The sequence below is a fragment of the Paramisgurnus dabryanus genome, chromosome 1, assembly GCF_030506205.2.
Source record: "Paramisgurnus dabryanus chromosome 1, PD_genome_1.1, whole genome shotgun sequence".
NCBI lineage: Eukaryota > Metazoa > Chordata > Actinopteri > Cypriniformes > Cobitidae > Paramisgurnus > Paramisgurnus dabryanus.
Genome location: NC_133337.1, coordinates 44813414 through 44825818, shown reverse-complemented (window position 1 = coordinate 44825818; position 12405 = coordinate 44813414). Strand labels below are relative to the sequence as shown.

Genomic DNA, 12405 nt, shown 5'->3' with positions numbered 1-12405 from the left:
TAAATGAAAGCAATTTTTTATTACGAATTATATCATCAGCATAACAATTTTAGAGAAAGGTGTTGACAAATGTTCACAGATTACAGAAATCTTTAAGCATTTGGTATATCCTCTTTTTCCTATAATGACAGCATGCACCATGATCCATGTTATCCTAGCATGATTTGAGAAAGCATTGAGTTTAATGGAAGCAAGGAAAAAAGTGTACAAAAATCTTGCAGATTTAAACATTACATTTAGTTAAAGACCACAGAAATAGTGCAAAATCATTAATATTTTATTGTTCAGTACATATTAAATAATACCATGGTATTATCAGCATAGCAGTATCTAAAACCATGATACTTTTTGTAAGGGTAATGAGCAGTTTCTTTAAAGGAATATTCCACTTTCATGAAGAAAATCCAGACCGATCTCACGGAAAGTAGTGTTATAGTCACGAAAAATTGTATTCATTTATTCGTGTCCATGGCACAAAATTCAGCTTTTTCATGCCTTGAGCACAAATGTCTTTTTTGTGTCACTTGCACAAATTTCTATAAATAGTTTTTCGTATCTGTTGCAGGACTTTCTTTTACATTTCATTTAATGTATTGCTGTGTTTTCTAATTGTTTTTTACCGACTTTCTTACCATTGGCGCTTGGGGTTGGGGTTAGAATCAGCTTCTGTTACATTATTAAACATCCTAACCTAAACCCCAACTCCAGGTGAGAATAGTTTAAAAAGCGAAAAAAAAAAAAAAAAATAAAACATGTAGAAACCAATACATAAAAGAACATCCTAAACCAAACCCCAAATCTAAGTTCAACAAGCGACAATGATTTAAAAATCGAAAAAGAAAGAGAAAACAGTACATAAAATGACACGAAAAAGAAAGAAAGTCGTGCCACGGACATGAAAAACTATTTATAGAAATTTGTGCGAATCTGGACACCACAAAGACATTCGTGCTCAAGCCACGAAAAAAGCTGAATTTCACGCCATGGACACGAATAAATTAATCAAATTTTTCATAACTATAACACAACTTTCCGTGAGATCATGTTGAAAAAATCTGATGATTTACTCATCCCCATGTCATCCAAGACATTTATGACTTTGTTCAATCGCAAAGAAATTATGTTTTTTTAGGAAAATATTACAGGATTTTTCTCCATATTGTGGACTTTAGTGGTCCCCAACAATTTACAGTTTGCAGTTTAAAATTGCAGTTTCAATACAGTTTCAAAGAGCTCTAAACGATCCCAGCCAAGGCATAAGGGTCTTATCTAGCGAAACGGCTGTCATTTTCACCTAAAAATAAATGAAATAAAATATAAGTACTTTTAAACCACAACTTCTTTTCTTGCACTAGCATTGTGAAACACCAGTGTGACCTAACGTAGTACGTAATCATGTCAAAAGGTCACGCATGACGTATGTGAAACTATCGCCCCAGTGTTTACAAGTGTGTAGAAAGGGGTTGTATTTGGAAGGATACTACATAATGTCTTTGTGTCAGTTTATAGTTTAAAATGGTCCGCAAGTGTGTGTTTCACATATATAATGCGTGACCTTTTCATGTGACGCTGTGGCGTCACATGGTTAGTACAAGACGTGAAGTTGTGGTTAAAAAGTTCATAACTATTTTTTTGGGGTGAAAATGATGGTCGTTTCGCTAGATAAGACCCTTATGCATCGGATGGGATCGTTTGGAGCCCTTTGAAGATGCACTGAAACTGTAAACTGTTGAGGTCCACTAAAGTCCACTATATAGAGAAACATCCTGGAATGTTTTCCTCAAAAAACTTAAAGGGGACAGAGAATGAAAAAACATTTTTACCTTGTCTTTGTTGAATAATGGTAGTCTACCCGCATTCACAAACATACAAAAAGTGCTAAACATCTCAGTCTCATAGAAATTCCTTTTTTAGAAATGTCAGCCAGAAAACGGCCCAATCTGATAAACTGATGCTTATGACATCACAGGCATCTCACTGCCCCTCCACTTTAAAATATTTGACTAAATTTTTTGAGTTGCAGCAAAGTCAGCCAATCAGTAATGAGATTGCAAGTTAAGCCAGTAGGGGAGCCAAATAGGTGCAAAACCACTAGTTTAAAATCCCCCACCCTAATAGAGCTATCTGAGAGAGGTTTTTAGGAAGCTTCTAAGGAATTACAGACCCCCCCAAAAAAAATTGTCTACATGTCAAATCACAGAACAAGGATTAATACCCCGTTCAATCATTCTATGTCACCTTTAATTTTCTTCTCGACTGAAAAAAAGACATAAACATCTTGGATGACATGGGGCTGAGTAAATTTTTATGAATTTTTTATGAAAGTGTAGTAATCCTTCTTCCTGGAGCCACCTTAAATAGGTTCCTCGTAAAGTCCTCCTACACTTTCAGAAAGAAACACACAAAACTGTAGCTATTAAGGTACAACTGGCCGTCACCCAAGGGGCACAGTTTTGTTCCTCTAGTTAGTACCTTTCTAACTTATTTTGGGTACATAATTGTACCCTACAGTTAAATGTTCTGCTCCTCTAGGAAACAAAAGGGTACCTCCGCAGTACCTTTTTCTGACAGTGTACAAACACAAAACACAACTGTGTTACTGCACGTTCACACTGCCGCAGACTTGAGCTTTCAAAGTTACCGGAAGTCATTCATTTACAATAGAAGCTGGCTTCTATAAGCTGCCCGGAGCGTAAAATCCATCAGTGTCGTGTTTTGGGCGTTTTGAGCTACCAGAGCGTCAATAAGAAAGTTTAAAGAAGCTCAACTTTATGGTAATGAGCTATGACGCGGTTCAGCAACCAATTAGAATATAGCCAAGACGTTCTTCGCTGGCTGATTCCAGAGAAACATTCAATGTAAACTTTCATTCCTACCAAAACAAGCGTCCTTGAAGCTCAAGTCTGCGGCGGTGTGAACATACAGTAAGGGTAAACGCTGCTCTACCCTAATACCCCTTTCTCCAAATCACTACGATCACAATACAACAACTTCTTCCCTCGCTTCACTTTGACAAACAGTATCTGGCTATCACTTGTCGAGCTTCTGCCAGTGTTCACCACAGAAATATCTTAAAAGTGCCAAATGCCATCATGAATGAGGCTCTGTGTTTTGTCTTTCCACACCAATGACTCCCACTTAACACTGCCAACAACCTAAACCTCACCAGGAATTCAGAATCCTGGAATTTCCAATGCTGGTATAAAGGTTTGCCTCTGAATGGCTTGACTTTTCTTCATTGTTTGAAATGCTCTTCGACCCAGCTACTGACACAAAACCAGTAAAAAAGTTTATTTATACCATCCAAGAACAATATTGCCATTAAGATGTCAGCATACTGTATATACTGTATATCCTATAGTTGAAGTATGAGACCACAGACTTCAAGTGTCGCACATAATCTCAAGTAAACGTCTCCTTTCTCTCCACTTTTCTTTTCTCTCCATTTTTTATCTTTTCCAAAAATACTTTGTAATCTGGAAAACATCTACTGGAAGTTTTATCTTTTATGTTCTGGAATGCTGGGCTCAAGCCTCATTGTTTAAAATACTCTTCAAATCATTATTTACACATTGTATAACATATTTTTGCCCTGTCTAAGAGGTATTGCTTATTAAGTATATATTTTTGGCAAAGTTTTGTCTTTTAATCATAGGAAAATAACTTACAATGCACGGATCTGTCAAGCCACCCCATTATTGTAACATACGTACATATGTGACACATATGCCTCCAACTCAAATTCCATGAGAGGAAATCAGTTCCCCCAAAACCAGCCCCGTATCCCCCTAAACACCCTACAGCTATAGTTTCCCCACCCAGGACCAAGCAAATGTATTGCTTTCTTTCTTTAAACATGTCAAAAACATTCTAGAAACAAGCGAACTTCAAAATATGAAGTTCATGAAAATCTTTGCCATCCAACAATTCATTCATTTCATATGGAGCTTACCCTTAAATGTGGTCAACAATATTTTTTATTTGGCTTTTATATAGTTAAAAACTGTAAAACAGCAGCCTAATTGTTTAAAAAAAAAAATCTGATTACTTTAGAACCATCTTCTCAAACATATCCTCACGATTTTAGCCCCTTGAACAGGAGCAGCATTGGGTTTTTAATGGGAGACATTCCAGTCATACCGGCAAATTCAACATGAATCAAACAAACCGCCTTCTAATTCGGCTTTGAAAGCTTTTTCTGTTCAGCGTGACCTCACAGTGAAGCAAAGGCCAGAAACTAAAGCTGTATGCTGACACGGTGTGTGGTCATCACAACATGTTGGCTAACAGAGAGCGCAGTGACCCACCCATGTCCTCCCCCTGCTGAAACATGCAGGACGTGACAGCTGTTCTCCACTCCAAAAAATGTTTGTTTATTCATCGACTCCTCTGTAATCCGCCTAAACAATGCTGTTTGGCTAGGATCAACATCCCTGTGACAATCAATCTATTTAAAAAAGAAACATTAAAAATTCATGACTGCAAATACCAAAACACTGATGATAACACACAAAAAGCACTTTAGTCTGGATGTTTTCACCAATGGTTGAGTAAAATATGGACAATCATTGGGTTTAAAATAACCTTTGCTGTGTTGTTTTAAATTGAAACCCAACGTTGGGTTGGTCCTTACCAAGCATTAGCTAAAACAACCCACAAATTTTGGGGTGTAATAGAAAATGCATTACATTATGATGTGAAGTGATTATTGTGATAGGATTTCATCATACTGGATTTTTTGTTTGTTTGAAACAGGAGGCTGATTCCCCAGCAGAGGCAGAGTGGGGCAAGACATTCCCATCTGGAAAATCCTGATTTGTAAATAGCCTTTGCAGTGTCTGAAAGACTTCCTCTATTGACCTACATTGAAATAATGAAAGTGAGGGGCCGTTTACACAACAACGATTTTTAGAAGTTTTTATGCGGTTGTTGGTTTACATGGCGGTATCATTTTGGGGTCCAGAAAACGCAAAATTTTGAAGTTTTTGATAATGACCCCTAGTCGTTGCCCTGTATCTATGAAAACACAACTCTATGATAATGTAACATCATGCATGTGTTAAAGGCGAGGTGAACAATTTTTGAAAAACGGAGTCGGGCCGAGTATCAAAACACACTTGTAGCCAATCAGCAGTAAGGGGCGTGTCTACTAACAGACATCGTTGCCTGAGTTGCGTATGTGTGGGATGGGTCTATCAAAAGAAGGTCCAGATTCTATTGGGGTAGGGGCGTGTTTGTTTAGGTGATTTAAAATGTCAACATTGGCATTCAAAGATCATGCACCCCGCCTTTAATACAATCTATAGGCATACGCTAGTACAACCCAAAACCATTATGGTTACCAACAGGATTGTGTTTGTGCTGCTCAAAATACTAAGGCCTGAAGGAGATCAAGCCTCAGCCAAGAAAAAGTAACGCAAAAGTAACTAAAAAGTAAAGTAAGCATTACTTTCCAGGTAAATTAACTAAGTAACACAATGTTACTTTTTTGGGGGAGTAACTTAATATTGTAATGCATTACTTTTTTTAAAAGTAACTTTCCCCAACACTGGATACTATATAGTACGAATATTGGTAGTATAAATTAATTTGAACATACTACATCTGCCATGTTGACACATCACATGGCGTACATCGTCATAAGAACAAGTTAGTCATTAACTTAATCAAGTGCAATTTAACCACAAGGGACAGCTGAAGCATAGGTCATCTGAGTACTTTTCGCCTACTGTTTTTCGAACACTATGAATTCTGCCATACTATTTGCCTCTCCTACTGCTTATTGCCTTCTATATAGTATGGAAGTAAGCAGTTTTGGACATCGCTTTAGTTTTTTTTTACTCTATTTGGAGAAGCATTAATAAACTATCTTCAGCAAAGTTTACAACAATTTGGCACTTCATAGTCCAGGGTCACTGGTAGTACTAATCCTACCACCCTGCTTTTGCCATTTTGATTATTTGTATTTATTGCTCTGCAGAAAAATGTGCGCAGGTGTGTGGTGTTTCTTTACAAGGTAACATCGCCATCTAATGGCCTGGCGCATGTAATATGTGTTTTTAGTCGTCTTTGTGGATCCATGTGCATCTTTGAGAGAAAGGATATTGTGGAAAAGATAATGGTTAACTGCAAGGGATAAGTGCATGCTGTACTGCATTCATGCACATAAAAGTTCATGTTAGTCTGGGGCAAACACAATAAATCTAGAGTCATACAATTTCCAAGAGCCGTGATTAATATTCCAACCTCAATGCTGAGATGACTGCAAGACATCCAATTAACACAGTGTTTCTTTATTATTGAGAACTGCCTGTACGAACCCAACTGTTAGCTGAAGCCACAGTGCCAACGTTTCCAAGAAAATAGAAAAAAATACAAAAGTGACTCAAATCAGATTAAAAAACTACTTTATCTGCATTATCATTCAGCACACTCACACAAAGGCATATATAAGACTAGATTGAATTTCACCGGTCTAACATTTCATGCACCGTGGAGGTGCTCAGGTTTGTTGCCCTGCCGACAGAATTTAAGCTGGTTTTAAGAATCCCTTTTCTGGTCATGAACAATGACAGCCTTATATGTCCCAGTGGCAGCTCGGGCTCTTATGGAGACGGCTCAATGGATCTGCAATAGCCTGGAGTTATCCGCTCAATAAAAACTTCAAGGAAACATTCGTGCATCTCTCTTCGCCCTGCCTGACGGTGATAACACCCGACTGAGGGAATGGTGTGCAGGGGGAACAGAAGATGGTTTATTCCAGGGCACGAGGCTTAGACGGCTGAATGCCAGTGGACTGGAAGCTTACAGGCTCATGTCTTTATAGTGAGAGATAAAGTTTTTGTTCTGAGTTGTTTTAGAAAACAGAAAAAATTAGTTGCCAATCTTATTAGGTTTGTAAAGACAATTTAAGAAAAAATTAATCAGTCAATATACAGTATTGTTCAAAATAATAGCAGTACAATGTGACTAACCAGAATAATCAAGGTTTTTAGTATATTTTTTATTGCTACGTGGCAAACAAGTTACCAGTAGGTTCAGTAGATTCTCAGAAAACAAACAAGACCCAGCATTCATGATATGCACGCTCTTAAGGCTGTGCAATTGGGCAATTAGTTTAAAATGGGTGTGTTCAAAAAAATAGCAGTGTCTACCTTTGACTGTACAAACTCAAAACTATTTTGTACAAACATTTTTTTTCTGGGATTTAGCAATCCTGTGAATCACTAAACTAATATTTAGTTGTATGACCACAGTTTTTTAAAACTGCTTGACATCTGTGTGGCATGGAGTCAACCAACTTGTGGCACCTCTCAGCTGTTATTCCACTCCATGATTCTTTAACAACATTCCACAATTCATTCACATTTCTTGGTTTTGCTTCAGAAACAGCATTTTTGATATCACCCCACAAGTTCTCAATTGGATTAAGGTCTGGAGATTGGGCTGGCCACTCCATAACATTAATTTTGTTGGTTTGGAACCAAGACTTTGCCCGTTTACTAGTGTGTTTTGGGTCATTGTCTTGTTGAAACAACCATTTCAAGGGCATGTCCTCTTCAGCATAGGGCAACATGACCTCTTCAAGTATTTTAACATATGCAAACTGATCCATGATCCCTGGTATGCGATAAATAGGCCCAACACCATAGTAGGAGAAACATGCCCATATCATGATGCTTGCACCTCCATGCTTCACTGTCTTCACTGTGTACTGTGGCTTGAATTCAGAGTTTGGGGGTCGTCTCACAAACTGCCTGTGGCCCTTGGACCCAAAAAGAACAATTTTACTCTCATCAGTCCACAAAATGTTCATCCATTTCTCTTTAGGCCAGTTGATGTGTTCTTTGGCAAATTGTAACCTCTTCTGCACATGCCTTTTTTTTAACGGATAGACTTTGCGGGGGATTCTTGAAAATAGATTAGCTTCACACAGACGTCTTCTAACTGTCACAGTACTTACAGGTAACTCCAGACTGTCTTTGATCATCCTGGAGGTGATCATTGGCTGAGCCTTTGCCATTCTGGTTATTCTTCTATCCATTTTGATGGGTGTCTTCCGTTTTCTTCCACGTCTCTCTGGTTTTGCTCTCCATTTTAAGGCATTGGAGATCATTTTAGCTGAACAGCCTATCATTTTTTGCACCTCTTTATAGGTTTTCCCCTCTCCAATCAACTTTTTAATCAAAGTACGCTGTTCTTCTGAACAATGTCTTGAACGACCCATTTTCCTCAGCTTTCAAATGCATGTTCAACAAGTGTTGGCTTCATCCTTAAATAGGGGCCACCTGATTCACACCTGTTTCTTCACAAAATTGATGACCTCAGTTATTGAATGCCACACTGCTATTTTTTTTTAACACACCCCTTTCAACTAATTGCCCAATTGCACAGCCTTAAGAGCGTGCATATCATGAATGCTGGGTCTCATTTGTTTTCTGAGAATCTACTGAACCTACTGGTAACTTGTTTGCCACGTAGCAATAAAAAATATACTAAAAACCTTGATTATTCTGGTTAGTCACATTGTACTGCTATTATTTTGAACAAGACTGTAGGTGTGTAATTATATAATTGCAGGTACATTTGGTGTCCAAAGTCATAATTTTTTTCTGCTTTTTCAAATGGTTGTCATGTATCACAAGATGTTACAGGCCATAAAAATTATTATTGGGCTCTCCCAAAAGTCAACAGAGGTCTGTGCCAGCTAAACAGGCTCTTGAGAGATCAATACAAAGTGCTAACGGGAAACTCAATCGAAAATAGTTGCTTCCTTTAATCTGGATGCTGTGTGTGTAGACATTAGACTCAAAAAGGTTTAGGACAGAGCCTATATGTGCTGTACAATGAGTTTTCCACTCTATTCCCTTGAAGACAAAGACCAAGAGAGACGTTTCTAGGGTACATCATTGTGTTCTGGACATATTGTGACCTGACTCACATAACCTCCCATATAATTAATTCTGGATTAAAGTAATATGCAATTAAGACCAAACCTCATGTGACAATTATATGTAGGGTAAAGCATACTGTTTCCTAAATCTCAGAAAGTTACAGCACAACGAGACCTGTCCTAATAAAAGTGTGCTTTATGGGAATTTCAACAAGTTGCATTCTGTAATGAGTTAGCCTTGATTTAGCTTTAGCAATCCTGCTTGGAAAATAGCAGACAGTTGGCAGACCGTTAATATACATTACCTGTGAATCTGACATCTCAGATGGTTTCTCTGTGAGACTGCTGCTCTCCGCTGGGATCAGGTCATTGTACTTGGTGCTGACATCTTCATCCGAGTAGTGAAGGCTACCTGGACTGGGTCGAGGAGGAGACCTGAGGGAGAGACATGATGTGATCATAATATCTTTAGATTTATTGTGCTATTCCAACCTGCTTAACACACAACAAACTTTATTGCCTTTTTATGTTAGTGGTGGGAATCAGCTCTGATTTAGAGCATGACTCAGATTCGGGTTTCACAATTATGATTAAATTTTAATGGAACAATAACTGTAACCAAATGTTATAAAATATAAAAACACACGGACCAGATCTACTGTACGCAGTGTATAAGTACAGTATAAATATCCACTAGATCAAAGGTCTTCAACCTTTTCATCCCGTTCGGACTTTGCCTGCAAGTTAACTCCTGTTAGCATTGAATTTGTTAATCTTACAAACATGTTGAGGAGCGGCACATTTCCAACTTAAGTCAGAGGTATTCAGGCCAATCACAACGTACAGATTAGCTAGCCAATCAGGGACACAGAGCTTTTCAAATCGATGAGTTTTGTACAAACTTGTACATTGTACATTTCAGGAAGACAGGGATATCTGGAGCTATAAAAATGTACGGTATGTGGAAAATAATGTGTTTTTTAACCATAAACCACACATACACATTGTAGTATTGTTAGCAATGAAATATGTGCACATAATGCATTTTTGTTTGATGCATTTTTGTTTGTTTTATTTCCCCCCCAGGACCCCTAGAAAAACTGCCATGGACCCCCTACTGAAGACCCACGTTTAAGATCATGTTACACATTTAAAAAGGTAAAGAAAGCGCAAAGATTTTTGTCCTATTACAGTGGATGTGTCTCTATTCTGAACTTACTGTTGACAGCAAATCCAGTGCAACACATAACTACAAAACATTTACAATTTTCACCAAACTATGCATAATAAGCACATCTGAATTATTCAGTAAAACATGTTTATATACTCAAACGGACTGCTGAAAAACTACAAAAGTTACCTGCCCCAATATGAGACCCATATGAGCACCCTGGACCACAAAATTAGTCACATTTTTTTATTATTGAGATTTATACATCATCTGAAAGCTGAATAAATAAGCTTTGCATTGATTTATGGTTTGTTATGATAGGGCAATATTTAAAAAAAATCTGGAGTCTGAGGGTGCAAACTTTTTTTTGAAAATCACCTTTAAAGTTGTCCAAATGAAGCCCTTAGCAACACTAGTTCAAATGATCAATACATTTTTTATATATTTTATGGTAGGAAATGTACAAAATATCTTCTTGGAACATGATCTTTACCCAATATCCTAATGATTTTGTGGCATAAATATTAAAGGATTAGTCCATTTTCTTAAACAAAAAAAAAAAAAACTGATAATTTACTCACCACCATGTCATCCAAAATGTTGAGGTCTTTCTTTGTTCAGTCAAGAAGAAATTATGTTTTTTGAGGAAAACATTCCAGGATTTTTCTCATTTTAATGGACTTCTATGGACCCCAACACTTAACAGTTTTAATGTAGTTTAAAATTGCAATTTCAAAAGGACTCTAAACAATCCCAAACCAGGCATAAAGCTCTTATCAAGCAAAACGATTGTCATTTTTTGCAAGAAAAATAAAAAATATGCACTTTTAAACCACAACTTCTTGTCTTCCTCCGGTCCTGTGACGCTCCAGAGTGACCTTACGTCATGACCTCTCAAGAGGTCACGGATGACCAATGTGAAAGTACGCCCCAGTGTTTACAAGTGTGGAGAAAAAGGATCGTTCCAATGTTGTTGTATGTGGAATGATACTAATTAATGTCTTTGTGTCAGTTTATTGTTTACAATGGTCCGCAAATGTGCATTTCATATATGTAAGACGTGACCTTTCCACGTCATTACGCAATTACGTGAGGTCACAATGGCTCGTCACACAGCCGGAAGAAGAAGAGAAGTTGTAGTTTAAAAGTGCATATTTTTTATTTCGTTTCGCTAGATAAGATCCTTATTCCTCAATTGAGATAGTTTTGAAACTGCAATTTTAAACTAGATTAAAACTGTTAGGTGTTGGGGTCCATTAAAGTCCATTAAAATGAGGAAAATCCTGGAATGTTTTCCTAAAAAAACTTAATTTCTTCTCTACTGAAAAAAGAAAGACATCAACATTTTGGATGACATGGTGGTAAGTAAATTATCTGGATTTTTTTTTTTTTCAAGAAAATGGAATAACCCTTTAATAGTTTTGACCTGTACAATGTATTGTCCTGTGCTACAAATATTTTCCTGAGCAACCTATGAGTGGTTTTGTTGTCCAGGGTCATATTATTACACTGTAAAAAAATTATACGCTGCATTTCCTTAAATATAGTGCATCATTTTTGCATTTAGTTTTACTTGAAATTTTAAGCAATTGTATAAATTGCTCAAAATTCCATGTAATACTTACTTTAAAAATTGGATGCAAAAAGATGCACTATATTATTTAATAAATCCAGCCTTTATTTTTTTCAGTGTATAGTGTGAAATTTTAGAATTAGAACATAATCAAGAAGATCGGTGAAAACATTTAGAAAATTATAATTAGGTTGTGGCATAAAGCAAATATTTATGACTCTTGTACTCAGAAAAGCATAAACTTTCTTTGGAAATGATTTGCCAGTAACTCTAGCTGAACACACTTGTCTCTTTGTATAGGTGAATGAAGTACAGTGTGTGCCTGTATTAGTGAGGATTCTTTATGAGTGTCATGAGACCACCGTGAGATGCCAGCTCCAAGGGGTTTCTGCATAATAAATCCTCTATGAAACACATCGGTGGAGAGCAGGGACTTAAATATAAATTCTGGTTTATAAATCATCCATTAAAAAAAGATAAAAATCTCATTTTTGCACTTTGCACATTTTCTTCTTGAAACCTGGAAATGTTTATTTCCAAGAAATTGTTTGAACAGTTTCTATATCAAGTACTGTACATTCTAAAAAATTTAAGTTGTTTGTTTAAGTTGCTAGGTCAAATATAAAAATTTTCTGGATTAATTTCACCCAACAGCTGGGTTTGTCCTTTTTTGACCCAAAGCTGGGTTGAAAAAAACAGCATTTTCTAGAGTGTACTGTACTGTTCTGGAAATATTTTATACCAGTGCTGTGAAGACAATAGACACGA

At 36.9% G+C, this 12405-nt stretch overlaps 1 protein-coding gene across 4 annotated transcripts in view; it reads right to left on the bottom strand.

The window, feature by feature from the left end:
• sdk2b (sidekick cell adhesion molecule 2b) overlaps positions 1–12405 on the bottom strand; it is a 428287-nt gene that overhangs the window by 3913 nt on the left and 411969 nt on the right. For all 4 annotated transcript variants that reach the window (XM_065262638.2, XM_065262641.2, XM_065262640.2 and 1 more), the window contains exon 44: positions 9199–9328. In XM_065262638.2, coding sequence (XP_065118710.2) covers positions 9199–9328 — 130 coding nt within the window. The remainder of the gene's footprint in view (positions 1–9198; positions 9329–12405) is intronic.